The following is an 18,904-nucleotide window of genomic DNA, read 5'->3' on the forward strand; positions in this document are numbered from 1 at the left end:
TTGATTACATTTGAAATATCTCAGGTTTGATTTGTTGTCTCTGGGATACCTGGTGCCTCATGACCTTGATGCTTTTACAGTAATGAAAAGGTCAGTGAGAATGCATATTGAAGATCATTTCTTAATTTCTAAACTCATAATATACGTACACGGTGGCTGTCCCTTTGCATGAATTCATGTATCTGATTCAATTCAATTGTATTACCACACAAAAAAACTCAATTCAGTTGTTAGGCAAAAAAAATATTTAGAGCAAATTGTACAGACAACTCAAAATAGAGTTCTTAAAGTACTGACACTCCACTTAATTTAAAAAACACACAAAGGTTTTATTCTGTTGGGATGGTTAATTGTACACTTATAAAGACCATTATACCCTTATATTTAATAGAGTGAGAAAACTTCATCTACCCTTGTCTATTAAACTTATTCTCTAATAATTTTCACCCAATTTTAGCCGACACGGTTAACTCCGAAACCAACATCAACATGCTTCAGATTGTAGAATTAAGCTCAAAAATTTAATATCATTGTAATGCAGTCAAGCTTAACACATCCATGATTTTGTCCCTCTCATTTGCATCACTAATGATAATGATTTTGACACATTTACCCAAAAAAGAAAAAAGAGAAAATGATTTTGACAATTCCTTTTCTTTCTTAAAAAATAAGTTAAAAGCGGTTGGTAACCCCGTCTCTCAATTCAATAAAAGAAAGTTACATTATAAACATTTGTTTCAGGGAAAATTACCAATAAGGCGATAACCCCGTACATCTTAGGGAGAATTACTTTTCAAATTTACATTATACGAACGTTGCACCGTCTTTCATCATATCACTCCTTCCCAAGTTCTTCATCTAACAAGTCTGAACTAGAATTCTCTCAAGGCTGTTCCTCAACAGTATTCCATTGGTACAAAGGCTGGTTTGCACATTGTAACTTCAAGTTTTGCCCTTCATTCATCTCAGCATCTTCTTTTCAACTACGAACAGTCAAGATTGAGATCTCGACCAAGAATTCGATCTCAACCATCCGTTTCTCAAAAGTGTGAAAACACACTTTTTGGAAATGGATGGTTTTCACACTTCTGAAAAATAGACGGTCGAGATTGAAATCTCGGTCAAGATCGAAATATTGACCGTTCGCTGCATGTGATGTGCATTAATTACGCAGCACCCAAGCAATTTCCCCAAACTTCAGTCTAACCCATTCAGAACATCCACCTGGATCAGCTGGATATTGCCCCTCAAAAACCAAACCAAACCAAACCAAAACAAAAGAATAGGACAAAGCATAAGGGAAAAAGGTGACAGTTCACAAATGCATGCTACTAGCATATTGGATATTAGTATCTGCCTATAGACAAACCAGAATCAAACCTTTCATTCAGAAACAAATCTCTTAATACAAGGTTGCTCTTCATAAAAAAAAGGAAGAAGAGAGGGGAGGGGTGGTTTGTGGTTTCTTCTTGGTTTTCATTTTTTGCTTGGGATTAAATTATCATCTTTCCTGATCAGACATGTCATAAGGAAAGAATAACTCAGAAACATGGGTGGTCTTTAACAATTTCAGATACAAGAAGGCCGGAGTAACACCAGCTCAAAAGTATAAAAGATGTTCTTAGAAAGATTTATCATTGGAGGAGAGAGTGGGGGATTGTTGTAGAAGACAAGATTAAGTATATGTGCAGACTTGAACTACGATGCTGTTATGCTACAAAGAACAGCAGGTAGATGGCACTAACCTTTGGTTCTCCAACAAGAAACTACGTCTCTCCTTAAGATTTGAACTAATTCTCTGTATGACATCCAACAGATTCTCCAAGATTGCTTGGTCGGAAAAGTAAGATGTGTAACATACCATTGTTGGATCCGAGTGTTCCTACTGTTCAAGTTGTGTGTGTCTATTCCCAGCACAGAATGGAATGAGAAGAATAGCTGAATGGGAATTTTTTGCTGCTTCAGTTTGTCTAGCTTGCAGATAAAGAAGAGAAGCTGGGCTAAATTAGTTTTTGGGACCCGGAACACATGATGGACTACAGCTGTGCAAAAAGGAGTTCATTCCATGTGTCAGGAATGCCAGGTAGGCACCAATGTAAGCAATCATTAACACCTTCTGTGGCTTTGATACTGTATCTGGAGATATGACCCTCATCTCTCAACTCAGACAGAGCAGTTATATCCAGTATCTTAACCCCTGTACCCTTCACAGCATTCTCAACAACAGGATGACTGGACTCATCTTTTGTGACTTCAGCTCCTCTAGATAATGGAGTGGTGTTGTCGCATCTACCCCCGCTATCCCAGTCTCCGTTTGAGAAATGCCTAGGTGAAATGGTCCTAAAGAAAGCTTTAAGCCGTGGATGCAGAGGAAGCTGTGAATTCACCCACTTGATGATGCTAGACACTGCAAAATTTTTTGCATTCCCAATCTGAGCAAGCTTCCTGTCTTTGATGGGCATGCCATTTAAATGCATCACCCACCGATTTGCGTTGAGCTTCCCTCTGTTCCAGTGGTGCCCTGTATTAAGAACTAACACATCAAACCTGCTGAGGTATCGGCGCAAGAAAGCTGCTGGCCTGTCAAGATGCATGGCAAAGTAGGTGGCTGGATCCGTGACATTCAGGGGCTCCAAGTCACATAGGCTTGCAGACCAGTAATAAAGGATGGTAGTATTGGTTGTTGGGAACCGATAAGCCCAACCATCAGGGCGAATAGCACCACGAGCCTTGACAAGACCGTATTCCCATCCAACATCTTGGACTTCAGGGCTATCTTTACCACCACTGGCCATACACATAAGAGATTGGAACTGCTGCCTTCCCAAGGAGTCCCCCACAAAAGCAAGAGTCTTATCCTTCATCCTGGATCAATGATCTGATCAGAACACTACTCTAGATATTTAAAGAAATAGTAGAAAAGGAGATGGGTGACAGACTGACAGTATGCCAAAAAAAGGGCTATCAATCTCTGTTGAAGGCATAACGAACTGTAGTATAGGTAAATAATGCAAAGAAAATAAAGGAGACAGTACCTCCTTAAGAAAGCCGATGCTTCAAAATCTGGCATCTCACAATTCTGTGGCTGCCATCGGAACCCTTCATAGGAAAAATCTGTACGTTGAGTCAGCCTACAAGCCCACATTCCTGACAACCACCGCTTGCATCCAAACCCAGAATACAACGGCCGCCTACCATCCGCGACCCATTTACCCTTCGCATAGTTACAAACTGTAACAGACAAAATAAGTAAGCCATTAGATACATATCATATTACTGAAGAGAGAGAAGGGGGGGGGGGGAAATTGCACCTAACTCATGAATGACAACTATTCTCATAGCTAAAATACTTCTCATCAATTCTTGCAATTGAGCAAGCCTAACTAGCAAGGTCCACATTTTAGAAAGACCATCACCAACAAATAAATCAGTCAGTCATGCCAGCACGAAGTGCATATATTTTATCTTTACAGTGAGAAGAAAAAAGTAGGAGCATACAGGCAACAAATATGGTGATACTAATTCCCTTCTATTTAAGGAGAAACAAAGTACGTAAGACTGAAAACCTTCATAAGCATTTCTAATCATAATGTGAAATAAATGTTTTCCTGTGCTCAAATTTTTCGATATGCTTTATAAAAACGATATGCAAGAATTAATCCAGAGAAACTGAAGATCTATTCATAAGTTCGACAAATAAAATCATCATCACCGACGTAATTGAGAACCAACAAAATCCAAGAATTGGCTCTCTCTCTCTCTCTCTCAACCCAGGTTTGTCACATTCCTGTGCAGTTCAAGCTTTGCTCTGTTATAACATTCTACTGTAACAAATTACCAGCACATATTGGGTCTATTCCTGCCTCATTCATAATGGACTGTTTCTTCTCTCCTTATTGGGTCCTTGAGAATCAATAAAAGCTTGCATGAGGGAGTGAGTTTCACTCAAACCTGTGTTCCAAACAACATTCTGTCTCAGTGTTGGCCTTGACCAAGAAGAATCTTGCCTTTGCTATAGAATGGATTTGGGTGGACATGTCACAGAAATAGTCTCATTGTCGATTCTAGGGATCCTTCCCTTCTATTTAACAAAGCCCATGCCCACCCCCCGCATAAAGGCATGATCCTGTAAATTGTATATTATTTGTTGCTCATCTCCCCCTTTGGCTGTGAGTCCATGTTTTTCTCTTCTTTTGGTGAGAATTTATGATTGACCCAAAAAAGATAAGAAATAAGTTGTAGATAACTTCAGTTGTCAGCATGTATCATTTCTTCTTAACTCGAGATGTGAAGGATTTCTATTCGTCAGCCAAAAAAGATTCAAAGGACCTTTTTGAATTTGGAAAATCAACTAAGAAGGAAGGTGTAAAAGAAGACAGCCAGGGAAGAGGGTTGGAGAAAGAATGAGACATTACTGTATCGTGCTCCGTGGCTCCCTCTCTTCCTCCTTCCATCCCCATAAAAAAAGAGAGACGCCACTTCCTCTCCCTCTCTCATGAGCTTTTCAGTGCAGGGGATCAAAGTAAACAAACAGCTTGATGTAATCCCAGAATTAGGGTTCACTTTCAGGACCTTGTATGCAAGTTGCAGCAGTTAATTGGAAGCTTTAGGGTTTCAGCTAGGGCTGGTAGTTGGTCTAGGGTTTCTGACCTGGTAGTTCAAGGATACTAATAAGGGTTTATTAAGGGTTAAGATAGATCTGGGAAGTGGGGACTGAAGCAGATAAGTTTTAGAAAAATCTGGAAAGTCAAATTTTCTGCAACTTTCTATGAAGAAGATGAGTTGCAGAAAAATTTCAGACTAGGGTTTAAGGGCTGGAATGGATTGAGGGTTTGGGGAATGCAATCCTAGGGCAGATGCAATGCTAGGGCAGGGAAAAGGGCTTCAAAAGGGACCAGGAAAGTAGGGTTTACACAAGGAGAGGTGCTGCTGCTAGCGCAGAAGCAGGGAAGGGCAGGGATAGCCTACGGTTGCAATAGGAAAGCCTTTTGATCTGGGGGATTGGGCTGGAAATGCAGGAAACTAAAGGGAATTAAACTAAGAGAGTTTGCGATGGGTTGGGGATGTAGAATTAGGCCAAACAAGGGAGGGAAGGGACTGCTAGGGTGGAGGACAGAGGGGAAGAGGGTTAGGGTTTGGGTTTGGGAGGGAATGTCTTACTTAAAGTTGAAGAACTGCAGATTGCTCTCTGTAGAATGATTGACTTGAAGATTGAAGGTCTTGAGGTTGAAGAAGCAACACTAAACCAGCCACAGGTTCTCCTCACAGGATCCCACGACTTTACCAGTCTGTTTTCTAAAAACTCTTTTTCATTCAATCAACTATGAAGAAAAAATACAAGCCCCCCGGGGGGGGGGGGCCCTCCATGGAGGAAATTCCCGACTTGAAATGCTTTTTCAGGGGGGGGGCGGGGGGGAAGGGGACCCCCCCCCCCCCCCCCCCCCAGGGGGGGGACCCCCCCCAAAAACAAGGACGCCCACACCCACCCCCCCAAAAAAACCCAAAGGGAAAGGGAACCCCCCCCCCCCCCCACTAGAAAGGCTATTTATAGCCTGAACAAAAGACTCAGACTCCTACTGGGTTACCCTGACTGCTAGGGCCCCACCACAACTTAAATTGGACTCTCACAAGGTATTTAATTACTATGCAATCTTAGCCCTTGGATCTGAGATCACACTTCAGTTACCTAATACTAATTAGGTAACAGATAAACTGAACTCCAAAAGGAAATAAAAGTTTCCTAGTTTAAGTTATCCTTAAAATAGGACTTCTTAAAAGGAAACTGATAAGCCCCTAATAACCAAGGTGTACAAGCGAAGGAATAAGAGGGAGTATGCAATATCACCTACAGCTGCTACAGGGGATCCAAATGAGGAGAAGACAGATGGCAGCATCCAATTAGACAGCAACCACTAACCTGCTGTAAACAGAGGAGCAGAAGGAACAATCCAGGTGGCAACAGATGAGTGGTTGATTGTGTAAGAGTTTGTTATCCGTAGGAGTTTGTTAGAATCCAGGGAGTATGTAAGGGAAGAGGAGGAGAGGAAAAGGGGGGGGGGGGGGAAGTGATGCAAGCAAATGCTTGAGGAAAGGGAAACCTCTGGGGAATGGCCTAGCCATTGGGATGAACTTGTTCATCAAAGTTCTAAGTAGTTTCTCTTTATTTCAGAAGTTCTTATCAGTTAGTAGTATCAGCCTGTATTCATCAGTTATATCCATTCAAGGAAGCTTTATGAAATCGACTATATCTCCAATATTATTCTGCTGTTTTGCTGTTCTGAATTCATAGCTTTCTGGTGTTATTTGTTTCTGTTGTTGAAATTTATCAGAGTTATATTGTGTTTCTGTCAGTAAGGTTTCGGTAGGACTCAAGGCAAGCTTGAGAGGGTCCTATCAGAAACACTGCTTTACAACTCTGACTCTCTTTAAAATAAACTAAACTACTGGAATTTGGTCTTCAATATAGCTCGATCCAGGGGTAGCAATTGACCATTCTACCCCTGGGATGGATTCAGCCTCCCTAGCTCATAGTTGGGCTTGGGCCCTTTTTTTATTCCATTATTATTATTATTATTATTATTATTAATATTATTATTTTTGGGGGGGGGGGGGGGGAGGGTGTCCAACACTGGATAAATCACAGCTTCTGGTGATCTCCTACAGTTAGATTTCAGCTATAACCAATACCAGTCACTGATGGCTATCAGGTGGTGCTTTCTCCTCTAAAGAGATGATCACAGGGAGGTAATCAGAACTTCAAAGTATGCCTTAGACCACTAAATTTATGAGGCACATTGTATCACATCACTGTGCCCCATTTCCCTCCTGATTTTATGTGCGGAGAACCAGAATGGAGGTGACAGTTTTGTATCTGCAATCAATTTTACAGCATGCTGTTTCACTTTAAATTTTCCCTGACAAACGAAATTTTACATTAAAATTATACTCCACAAAATATTTTTCTGATTTTTCATAAATAAAAATAGAAGTTGTGGGTACTTTTTACATCAAAACAAACAGTTGATAATCCTACTTTGCAGGAGTTTCCTTTCCTCTTTTCCACATGGAAAACAAATCTAGCCATTAGAAAATCAGAATATTTTCGTCAACTGTAAATTTTCTGGCCCACATATTGAATCAATTATTAAAGGATGCCTATGGAATTTTATTTTTTTTGATGAATAAATAATGATATTAAACAAACAACGAACTACAAGGACGAACCAAGCAAGAAAGATCAGGGAGAAGGGGTGATTTGGGAGTTGAAGCCCCAGGAGACAACAATAAGCATGTTCCTTGGGGAATCAACAACCGGGGGATGGGGAATGCTAATGAGTCTAGCCAATACATCAAAATAAATCGCGTTCCAAATCAAATCAAGAGAGCGGGATTTAGAAGTCCAACGCCTTAGATTTCGCTCCCACCAGAGATGATGGATCGCAGCACCATAGACAAGCTTACCAACCCGATCACAAATAGAGGAGCCTGTGAAATTACTCAAAACCCAAATCCAGTCAGGATCAAACCCAAATGAGCGGCGGGAGCGGGGCCAAATGAAAGCAAGGGCACTAAAGAAGGGGCAAGAGAAAAATAAATGCTCAATGTCCTCGGTTCCGGTCCAGCAAAGGATACATTTTGGGTTCACAGGGATATAACGGGAGATAAGGAAGGCCTAGGTTGGGAGGGCATGGTTTAGGGCTCTCCAAAGGGTGAGGGCGTGCCGGGGAATATGTCCAGGGAACCAAAAAGGGAAGGCCAAGGGGGAGACTTGTGTGAGGCTAGGGTGGGGGGCAGGGGTCCAAGATCCATTGGAGATGAAGTCCGATAAAAGGGAAGACTTGGGGATGCGGGAGTCATAGACGGTGCGGGCGGGAAAAAGAGAGAGGAGAATACCCATCGGATGCCACGGATCTAGCCAGAACTTTGTGGAGAGGCCTAAGGAAATTTGAATGGTGATGGCAGGGAGAGCACAGGGTCTAAGGAGAAGAAGTTTCCTCCAGTTCCAAGAAGGGTTGGAAGGGATAGGGACAGACCAGAAAGAATCAGATATAAGGAGGTAGGAGTAGACCCAATTGACCTAGATGAAATCTTGTTTGGAAACAATTTTCCAAATGAGATGAAGCAAAGCGGCAAGAATGGACATCTTGGATCCTACGGATTCCTAGGCCCCCCTCAAATTTAGGCCGATAGATGTTGGACCAGCCGATGGGGTGAAGGAATCTCAAGGATTCCTGGCCTTTCCAAAGAAAGGCACAGAAGATGGACTCCATCTCCAAAGAGGTAGACTTGGGAAGGGGGGAAATGCCACACCAATAGAGATAGGAGGATTGGAGAACAGACCGAATTAGCTCAACACGACCGGCAAAGGAGAGAAGCCGGTCGTGTTGAAGTGACTTATACTTCATAGTTGCAAAAGATTTCCTTGCAAACAGCATAACAATCATTATTCATTGGGCAAGGCTATCAAACATGTATAAGCAACAGAAAGTACCTTTCTCCTCTGCAGAAGTGGTCAAACTACTAATACTTTCTATGCTTTTAGTAAGATTTTTTGTTGCAGAACCAGTTGGTTGCATGGAAAGATCTTGCCCTTGTTCATTTGAAGTTTCTCTTGTTGCAACTTCATCTGAAAAGTCTTCCCCGCCATGCCCCTTTTGGCTTATCTCCTGGGCTGGACTTCCACTAGAATCCACTAGAATATCTACATCACCGCAGGTAAATCCACAAATAAAACAAACCTTAGTCAAAGATATCGAAAGGGCATTTTCGGGATAGTAGGTGCTGGCATGTCCAAGTTCAAACGCAATATGAGCATTGAGCATGCCAACTCTAAGTCTCCGACAATGCACCCACATATTTCAAAGAAGCCGGAATGCATCTAAACACAAAATCCAGCACACTTTTAGATTAAGATAATGAGACAGATATGGATGCAAAACATTTAAAATCCAATGTAGATTTGCCATAATTTTTAGCTGTAACAATTAATCTTTTCGTCTTCCAAAAGTCAAAAAATTTTCCGGATGCTAGATTCAGAACTTAACATATCTTATTTTCAGTAGAAATTATTCTTCTCTTGCTGTTGCCGATGGGTGCCTTGGCAAGCAGCTGGCACCACCCTGGCTTGCAGCTTGACATTTCCCCAGTTGCAGGAAATCCCAAGTATTTCTTTTCACTTAAAGAATCCATTATGGAAACTTCTGCTTTAAAACTCAGGCTTTACAACCATGAGAACGCATCCAGCATGCATGCAGTTGGCTTGAAGCCTTCTAGCTTAATGCCCACAGACACATCACCCAGTTCTACCTTGTCACTTCAAGAACATAGGATCCTTACATTGTTAGAGACTGATGGAGCAAAGGCCAAGCTGGAGAAGACCACCATGACTTATAGAATGGGAAGGGGCCAAAGAACAAAGTTGATTTAATTAACAAAAACAACAAAAAGGAGAATCTGTTGTACTTTATACATTGACATTGCAAATGCTTCCACAAAATGAGACGAAAAATGAATTGTTTAGTTGGAAAGCACCTACAAAAGTTAAAATTAGATTAGAACAAACTCCACTCCACATAGTTCTCTCATTCCGTATCTTTCTCGTTTATTCCACCTGGATTTCGTTGGAAAATTTCCCATTCAACAATCTCATATTCTTGAGTTATTCACAGCTAAGTTTTAATGAAACTAAACACTTAATTTAACATGTATGGAAAGCTTTGTAAATACTCATAATGTCACAATCAAGATACTATTTCTGTTTGAGTAACAAGACATAACGAAGGACCGAGATTCATGGCTTGTGAAGACAAGACAAGTTTATCAAGTCAAGTGAAGACAAAGTCTCAAGACAAGAAACAACATCAGAGACAAGATATGCAGGTGTCAACGCAGACTTTTTTAGAGTACTCATACAACTTGCATCACTTAGTAACATATCCATATGGGCATAGACCTGGTTGAAACCTAAGAAATGCTCAAGGGTCGTTGAAAGGACAAAAATAATGTCAACAGATCATTGGTATAAGAGCTCCAAAAAGACCTGACTGAATCAAGCAAAATAAGGATATTTTGGCAACATTTTAGATGCAAAATTATGACCAATTGGACCTACTGGCCAATGAGTGCCCCAGCTGTAGTGGGCCAGTTGTATAATGGCCTATTATTTTATAAAAGGGCTGTTTTGGTACTGGACCAAATTCATCCAAAAGAACATCCTCATATCTATGTCAACATCTGAAATCACAAAAAAAGTTACAAACTATTAAATCCAAAATTCCGAAAAGGAAATCTAAGTCATGAGTCCTGAATGAATCTAATTATCTCAATCTTCAGTCTTCATAAGTTGAGTGGAGTTCAAGTCAGAACCAACAAACTCCAAATTCAATTCTGTATGGGACCATAGGTCAGTTAATCAGCAAGAATAGGTCCACCTCCATATAAATTATAGTGGTTTGCAAACGTCAACCCCAGTTTGTCAACTTTCCCGTGCAGTTCAAGCTTGGCTCTATTGTAACAGTCTACTGTATCAAATTATCAGCACATACTGGGTTTATTTCTACCTCCTTTATAATGGACTGTTTCTTGTATCTTCGATGCCTCTAGGGTCTGGAGATGGATTCTGAGGCTTGGACCACATTTGTATGGGGTTGAAAAAAATAAATAAATAAACAAACATAATTGGTGGATGTCTGTTAATCCTTCTGCTATGTAAGGGAGCATGACCAACGGTACTGTGGGGGTACTCTTGTATCATTTACACATTAGTCAAAAGTGTATAACAACAAGCCTTGTCCCAACTAAATGGGGTCGGCTACATGGGTTCTTGCCTTCCAATCAGCTTTATTTGAGGCTTCACACTAGTTACAAATGTGTCTACTGTTTTGACCATTTCCCTATTGCTTGGTGACGAGCAAACCCGCCACTAGGCTTAGCATCAATGTACTATCTACTTTCTATTTGGTGTAACCCTGTTTAGGAAATTATTCCAAGACAGGGATTGGATCCTTGACTATCTATAAAGGCTCGCCTAAGGGAAAGAATTTCATTTGAAACCCCTCTCTCCTTCTCTTCATAACCTTCTTCTTCCTCCTCATTTTTCCTTCTCTTCTCCCTGCAGTTATGATTCTCTAAACTGCAGCCACTGTTATAATGTTCCCACAGGATACCGAAGGGAACATTCACATGTATGAGCCTCCACTTGATAGGATATAGAACTATACCAATCGATAACGGCAAGCTGGACACGATTTTGGATAAAATTCAGCTTGATACTTGCTGCTTTCCCTCCTCTTCCACATTGCCTGCCATTGGGGATCCGCTCTGCTGAGCATCCCCAGAAGGAGCTACAGTAGTGATGATATTGTCTCCTGGTCTGCTTTATCCTCAGGTCTGTTTAGTGCAAAGTAATATTTCAAGGCCTGGCATTACTTTGTAGGTTCAAGACTCAAAAGTCATTTTCCCCACAGCACCTTCACCATCTGGAGGGTCTTCTTCCTATTCCTCTCCACATAATCATTCCTCCTTAAGCATTGGAGTTCATTCTCCCTTGACAGCTGCCTTGGTTGGAATGCCACTGAAGCTGTGTCACCTCTTCTATGACTCTACCCATGCTCTTCCTCTGTCTCAGTGTTGGCCTTGACCAAGAGGAATCTTGCTTTTGCTAGAGAATGGATTTGGGTGGACAGTCGTAAGCTAGCAAATCTTGTAGTGTCTTGGCACGTAAACTGCATCTAGTTGGAGCATATCATCAGACTCCATCATCTTCGATGTTCAAGCAAAGTTAAATACCACCCCCTCCCCCGGGTGCTGGTCAGAAAATATCACAGAAATAGTATGATTGTCGCTCCTTAGGGATCCTTCCTTTCTATTTTACAGGCCCATGCCTAACCCCCGCATGATGGCAGGGTCTTGTACATTGTATTTTATTTGTCACTCATCACCCCCCTTCCGTTGTGAGTCCCTATATTACTCTTCTATCGGTGTGAATTTTTGATTCACCCAGAAAAGAGAAGGAAAATAAATTGTAGATAACTTCAGTTGTCAGCATATATCATTTCTTCTTAAATGTAAAGGGATTTCTATTCGTCAGCCAAAAAAGGATACAGGGACCTTTTCGAATGCGGAAAATCAACTGAGAAGGTGTAATAAGAGCATAGCCGGGGAGGGGGGTTGGAGAAAAAATCAGATATAACTGTATCATACTTCATGGCTCTCTCCCTTGCTCCTCCCATCCCCCTAATAAAGAGAGACGCCACTTCCGAATCCCTGTTCTATCTTTCCTCTCCACTCTCCCATCTGCTTTTTTAGTGCAGGGGATCAACTTAAACAAACCACTTATGGTAACCTGCTACAACTAGGTTTCAGCTATAACCAATACCAGAGCCTGACGGCAATCAAGTGGTGCTTTGTCCTCTGAAGTAATGATCACAGGGAGGTACTCAAAAGTCAAAACTTCACAGTATGCCTTGGACCAATAAATCTAGGATGCCTATTGTATCACATCATTGTGCACCATGAAAATTCCTTCTTGGTTTTATGTGCTTTGGAAGACACGGAATGAAAGTGAAAATTTTGCATCTGCAAACAATTATACAGCATGCTGTTTCATTTTAAAGCATTTTAAACTTCCCTGACAAATGAAATTTTACATCAAAATTATACACTATTTTTCTCATTTTTCAAAAGAGAAAAATAAAATGAGAAAAATAAATTTGGGTGTAATTTTTAGATCAAAACAGAAAGGCAATAATCCTATTATGCAGGAACTTCTTTTCCTCCTTTCTACAATGGTACTAAATTTCACGAAATCCCAATTGTCTCAAGCCTACTGAAACAAAAGCTGGTGCAAAACAAAATTAAACAATTGACTGAAATTTCGGTATTTCAGTGGAATTTCAAGATTTTCACAGGGTTGTAATTGTAATGATATTTGAAATTTGTAAATTATAATTGAGATTTGACTACTTATCGATATTTTTTTCTTGCATTTTAATAAAAATTTCAATATTTTCTTGTATATTCATGTTTAGATTTGTGAAAATACATAATCCAGTTTCATCCACATACAACCGGACATGTGCGAATCAAGAAGGCCAGTTTGTGTTAGTTTTAATTTTTTTTAAAAATGTTGTCATGTTTATTGGCCTTAAATTAGACTGCAAATAAAAACCAGGTGAAAGAAAACACCTAAAACCCACCAAAATTGTACTTATGTTTCGCTGAAATTTCAGTCAAAAAGTGTTTCTAACAATTGAAATGAAATTTCGAACCTTGCTTTCTACGTGGAAAACAAATTTAGCCTCTACAAGAGCAGAATATTTTCATCAAACCATAAATTTTTCAGGCCATTTATTGAGTTGATTATTAAAGGATGCCTATTAACTGTTATAAATGATTTTATACTTCGTAGTTGCAACAGATTTGCTACAGCATAAGCATAATTATTCATAGGGTGAAGCTATCAAAAACGTAGAAGCAATAGAAAGTACCTTTCTTCTCTGTAGAAGTTGTCAAATTTCTGATATTTTCCGTGCTGTTAGTAAGATGTTTTGTTACATAACCTGTTGGTTGCACAGAAAGATCCTGCCCTTGTTCATTTGTAGTTTCTCTTGTTGCAACTTCATCTGAAAGGTCCTCCCCGCCATGCCCCTTTTGCCTTATCTCCTGGGTTGGACTTCCACTAGAATCCACTAGAATATCTGCATCACCGCAGGTAAATCCAAAAATAAAACAAACCTTTGTTAAAGATATCAAAAGGTCAATTTCTGGATAGTGGGTACTGGCATGTCCAAGTTCAAAGGCAATAAGATCATTGAGCATGCCAACTCTTAAGTCTCCAACAATGCAGCGATGCACCCACATATTCTGAATAAGCTAAAATGCATATACATACAAAATACCACATACTTGAAGATTAAGATAATGAGATTGTCAACAAAAACACCACAAAATAGCGAATTGAAATAGAATAAAAAAATGAAAACACACAGAGATTTAACATGGTTCACACACCGATGTGGTATGCTTAACCCATGGGCGAAGAAGAAGAGTTTTGTTTTCACTATGTAGATGAAGAACAAAAGAAGATCTCACAACCAATCGCCAAGAACGCCATTACAAGAACTCCCACCCAAAACCCTAATTGAAAATCCCAAATCTCTTAATAATATGTGGTAGGCGAACATAAGATACATATATATAGTCTCCAATCGAGTAAACGGGATGACCCATCAGGTCGGGTCATACCCAAGCCCTCCACTTCCACCACAAATCTCCGCAAACAGGTCATTTGGGTTGCCCACCAAAATATGTCAGTGCAGTCCATCTTCCAAATCGGATACAAGAATTCGGGTCAAAACATAACAGAGACAGATGTGGATGCAAAACATTTATAAAGTCAAGGTAGATTTGCCACATTTTTAGCTGTAACATTATTCTTTTCTTCTTCTGAAAATCAGAACTTATTCTAGATATTAGATTCGGAACTCAACATATCTTATTTTCAGTAAAAATTATTCTTCCCTTGCTGATGGGAACCATGGCGAGCAGTTGGGCACCACTCTGCCTTGCACCTTGACATTTCCTTAATCACAAGAAATCCTGAGGATTCCTTTTCAGTTACAAAATCAATTAAGGAATCTTCTGCTTTGGCCATTGGGAAGAACTCAGGCTTTACAACGTTGATAGTGCTTCCAGCTTGTACGTGGTTGGCTTGAAGTCTTGTAGCTTGATGCCTAAGGACATATCACCCGGTTCTACCTTGTCAATTCCAATAATGATCCTTACAATGTTAGATGCTGATGGAGTAAAGGCCAAGCTGTAGAAAACCATCATGACTTATAGAATGGGAGGGGGTCAACGAACCAAACTTGATTTGATTAAGAAAAAAAAAATAAAAAGAGAATTTGTTGTACCTTATACATTGACACTGACATGTCAAAGTTCTTACGGCGCCAAGGCGACCCAAGGAGTTTAGGCGGTTAGGTGCCCTCTAAGGCAGTGTCGAGGCAAGTATGGCGATTTAAGTGTACAAGCGCCTTCACGCTTCTTTCTAACATAAATACTCCATAACTGTGGGGGTTGACCTTTTCATCTTTTTAGAATTTTGTTTTCTTATCTATGAATAATATCTTAAATTAAGTAGATAAAATATCAAATTTAAAATAGTTTCTTATATGATTTTTGGCATAAGTAAATGCCAGATTTTGGTCCGTTACTAATCAACCTAGTGCAAAGTCCCCAGCAGTAAGGCGGAAACTGCCTAGGCCTCTATAAATCATCCTGGATGCCTTTGGCGATGCCTTGACAACTAGGTAAATGCTTCAACAAAATGAGATAAACCACCTACACTACCATTACATCAGAACAAACTCCACCCCACATGGCTCTCTGATTCTGCCTCTTTCTTGTTTACTCGTCTTGATTGTAGACTTGGAGTCTGTTGGGAAATTTCCCATCCAAGAATTTCATATCCTCAAGCTGTTCACAATTAAGTTTTGATGACACTAAACACTATATTTAACATGTACATAAAGCTTAGTATTTCCATAATGATCACAATCAAGACACAATTCCACAGGAGTAACAAGACACAAAGAAGGACCAAGATTCATGGCTTGTGAAGGCAAGACATGTCAAGCCAAGGCAAATTCTCAAGCCAAGGTACAATATTATAGACAAGATATGCTGGTGTGCACACAGACTGTTTTAGACTACTCACACACACTTGCATTACAATCTTATATATCCAGACAAGCATAGACCTAGTTGGAACCTAGGTAATGCCCAAGGATCATTTAAAGGACCAAAATAATTTCAACAGACCATTGGTATAAAAGCCCCAAAAAGACCCGATGAAATCAAGAAAAACATGGGTATTTTGGCAGCAACAGCTAAGCAAAGCTGTTGAACTCAACCAGCTGCACAGGGGCTGGCAACCAGTCTGAACACTTGGCCCTACTGGACAATGAGTTCCCCAGCTGTACCAAGCCAGTTGTCTAACGGGTATATTTTCTTCCAAGGGTTCTTCCGATACCGGATCAAATTCAAATCCCAAATTATTCAAACAAACAATTTCATATCTATGCCAACATCTAAAATCATCAAAAAAGTTCTGAACTATTAAATCTAAAATTCTAAAAGGAGATATAAATCATGAATCCTAAACAAATCTTAATATCTCAATCTTCAGTCCTCATAAGAAATCAAAATTACCAGCATAACACATAGTTTTTCTATTAAATTATGACATAACCCTTATATATGACTATTACAAAGTAATTGATCCTAGATTGGAACATATGCATCTTAAATGGGTCCTAGCAGTTCTGGTTCCAGCTGTTTCTCTATTGCTCTTTGGCTCTGGAATCTTTGGGAACCCTGTCCTATTTAATAATCAGTCCCAAGATCAGCTCCCAATAACCGTCTGATTTAACAAAAGGACAAGTTGGTCCCAGGTTTTAGCAGTTTGGTTCCAGGAGGGTTCCCTTTGACAGGAGGCTGATGTAGAGATAGCTAATTATATCCTAGCAGTTCACTGTCAATGGATTTGAAATTTTTATATCCAATCTCTTTTATTTCCTTTTATTGATTTTCGAATGTTTTCAGTTTAGTAGTCCCATTCATTTTTTGTTTCCTCATTTACTGGCCCCCCTGTAGATGCTTGATTAAGGTTATTTTATTGAAAAGCTAAAACTAGATCATGACATATTATAAGTTACTGTACGCTGTATACAGAGATTTCTTTTTATGTAAATTGTCAATAAGTTATCTAAACTAGTCAAAACAAAGAACATATTCTGAGGAAATCACCCTTTCTTGACTGATTTAGACATACAACATCACCTGCAATATATGAAACAGAAAAAGCCACCCTCTAAAGACAAGGAGAAGAACATATAGTGATCATAGTCAAAGACGGAGACAAACCTGAGTAAGATGCCGCAAACTGATCTTGCACTGATAGCAGTGAAGTGACAAGTGGAGTCTTTTCCCATGCCAAGAGAAAAATAGTGATGCAAATGAGAACAGAAAGCATAAGAAAAAGTAGTTTCCCCCTCAATCTGTATGGAGTTCCCCCTTTCATCCTTATTGATAAAGGTCAACAGGAATTTCAACTCCTCCTGCTTTTGAAGTTAAAATATCATGCTCCTGTCACAACTATGAGGTTTCTGATATTATTTTCATGGGAGATGCATAGCTAGAGTGCATTTTCTTCAGTAGCAAGTGTAGGTTGATCCAGCTGTGCAAACGAAGTCATACAAATATATCAATGTGAGGAATTTCAAGCCACAGAAATAATTAAATAGACTTTCTAACACTGAGATGTAAAAGTCCTTGTTGCATCCCAGCTACCACTGGAAACTACAGCAAAAGTGTGTCACACTCAAGAGTGCTGTATAACATATCAAGGATCAAAGCTACTAATTCCGCTTACAAGCCTGAATAAACCATTACTATTTACCCCTGAGCTCGCTCAGGGGTCTCTCTACGAATCATCATAATGAATTTGATGGCATTCACCAATAGCCCAGATTTATCTGACAATATATGAAGGATTAAGGGGAGATTTGACAATGTTAGACCGAATTTGGAGGAGAGGTTATCGACTGTATCAAAAAGAAGCCACTAGTGGTTACTCAATAAAGCACCTCCATACCCTGATGGTAATCAAAATTGCGCCCGGTGTGAACACCAGAAGATAGAGAGAGATTGAAGATCCATGATCCCGTTCGGCAGTGGCGGCTTAAAAAAACAAGTAGATGCGGAAAAGAAGATCTATCGCTTTGCGTAGCTAATGATGTATAAAGCATCATCCTTTGCGTGACTAGTGGTATCAATTTCTCTCTCTGTGTTTAGCCCTTGATCTTGTAAAGCTAAATCTTCAGGTTCTCTTCAGACGCTGTTTAAGTTCCTTCTTATATAATAAGACGAACGCTTTTTGACTATCCGACCCATTTTAGCTATTCTTAACATTCAAGACACTCAAAAATCCAGAATTAGCACGCAAAGGTGTAAAACTGCACCATCAAACACCGTTTTGAATTGAGATTGCCACAAATTGAAATACAGGTCTAACAAAATTGGAAAATCTGTATGCCCTTACCTTACTTGTTCTTTCTTCTCTCGCAATTGGGAACCCACGAATTATCATTCTCTGACATACCACTGAGATTCTTTCTTTGGTTTCTTAACCTTTCTTCCGCAGACGATCGAGCTTGAGTAATTATACAGAATTCATCTCGTGAAAGTACCAAATGCTCTTTAACCGGAGTATAGTGGATTCATGCCAAGACGAAACATGAACTTTGAAAACTTAATTATGTTTCCAACCGCAAACGCCCTCGATAGTCAGGTTACCCTTCTTCGTGGGAACCTCTGCAATTTGCTTCAATTTGTTCAATTCCCGATCCAGCAACCCACCTGTATCCTGTACAGCAGAGAGCGAGAGAGAGAGTGTGTGCGACAATAGAAAATGATCACACGCTAAGTATTGACTATTGAGATTCTGATAACAATGGCGTTTTTTTTTTTTTTTTTCCCCTTTTTCCAACGGATAGCTTTACATCAGGAAATTCGAAATCTTCACCTACTTTCGTCTTCAGGTTTTGCTTATTAAGAAAATATTTATCAAAAAAAATTGCTGGAGACCCACCCATCACAGCTGCCAGGTGTGGGACCCGGGTCCAACACCGGATTAATCAGGGCAAAGCCTTAGAACGGGGTTGGCAACCAAAAAAAAAATCTCAGGATGAGTGTATAATAAATTTTAAAATTCAAAATTATGTATAATATTCTAATCCAATGGCTTGAGTAAATCTAATAAAAATTGACAAATCTTATAAACGTGAAACCCTTGACCGAATTTGTAAACTCTTCCCCTTTTTAGCTTATTAAATAATAATTA

At 39.8% G+C, this 18,904-nt stretch overlaps 1 protein-coding gene across 3 annotated transcripts; it reads right to left on the reverse strand.

Annotated features, from left to right (window-relative positions):
* Nucleotides 1-1,835: 1,835 nt before the first annotated feature.
* TBL14 (TRICHOME BIREFRINGENCE-LIKE 14) lies at nucleotides 1,836-18,522 on the reverse strand. Of its 3 annotated transcripts, none has more exons than XM_089157525.1 (6): nucleotides 18,104-18,522; nucleotides 16,927-17,239; nucleotides 13,488-13,697; nucleotides 8,492-8,701; nucleotides 3,036-3,231; nucleotides 1,836-2,865 (listed from the first exon to the last, which is right to left on the reverse strand). In XM_089157525.1, the coding sequence occupies exons 2-6, from the start codon at nucleotides 17,081-17,083 to the stop codon at nucleotides 2,037-2,039; spliced, it is 1,602 nt and encodes a 533-aa protein (XP_089013651.1). In that variant the 5' UTR covers nucleotides 17,084-17,239; nucleotides 18,104-18,522; the 3' UTR covers nucleotides 1,836-2,036. The 3 variants fall into 3 exon arrangements, with proteins under 3 accessions (XP_089013651.1, XP_089013652.1, XP_089013650.1); XM_089157526.1 differs by lacking the exon at nucleotides 18,104-18,522 and adding an exon at nucleotides 17,657-18,087; XM_089157524.1 differs by lacking the exon at nucleotides 18,104-18,522 and having other exon boundaries at nucleotides 16,927-17,639.
* Between the last annotated feature and the right edge of the window lie 382 nt (nucleotides 18,523-18,904).

The sequence above is a fragment of the Hakea prostrata genome, chromosome 1 (assembly GCF_041222555.1).
Source record: "Hakea prostrata isolate BN-2017 chromosome 1, UWA_Hpros_2, whole genome shotgun sequence".
NCBI lineage: Eukaryota > Viridiplantae > Streptophyta > Magnoliopsida > Proteales > Proteaceae > Hakea > Hakea prostrata.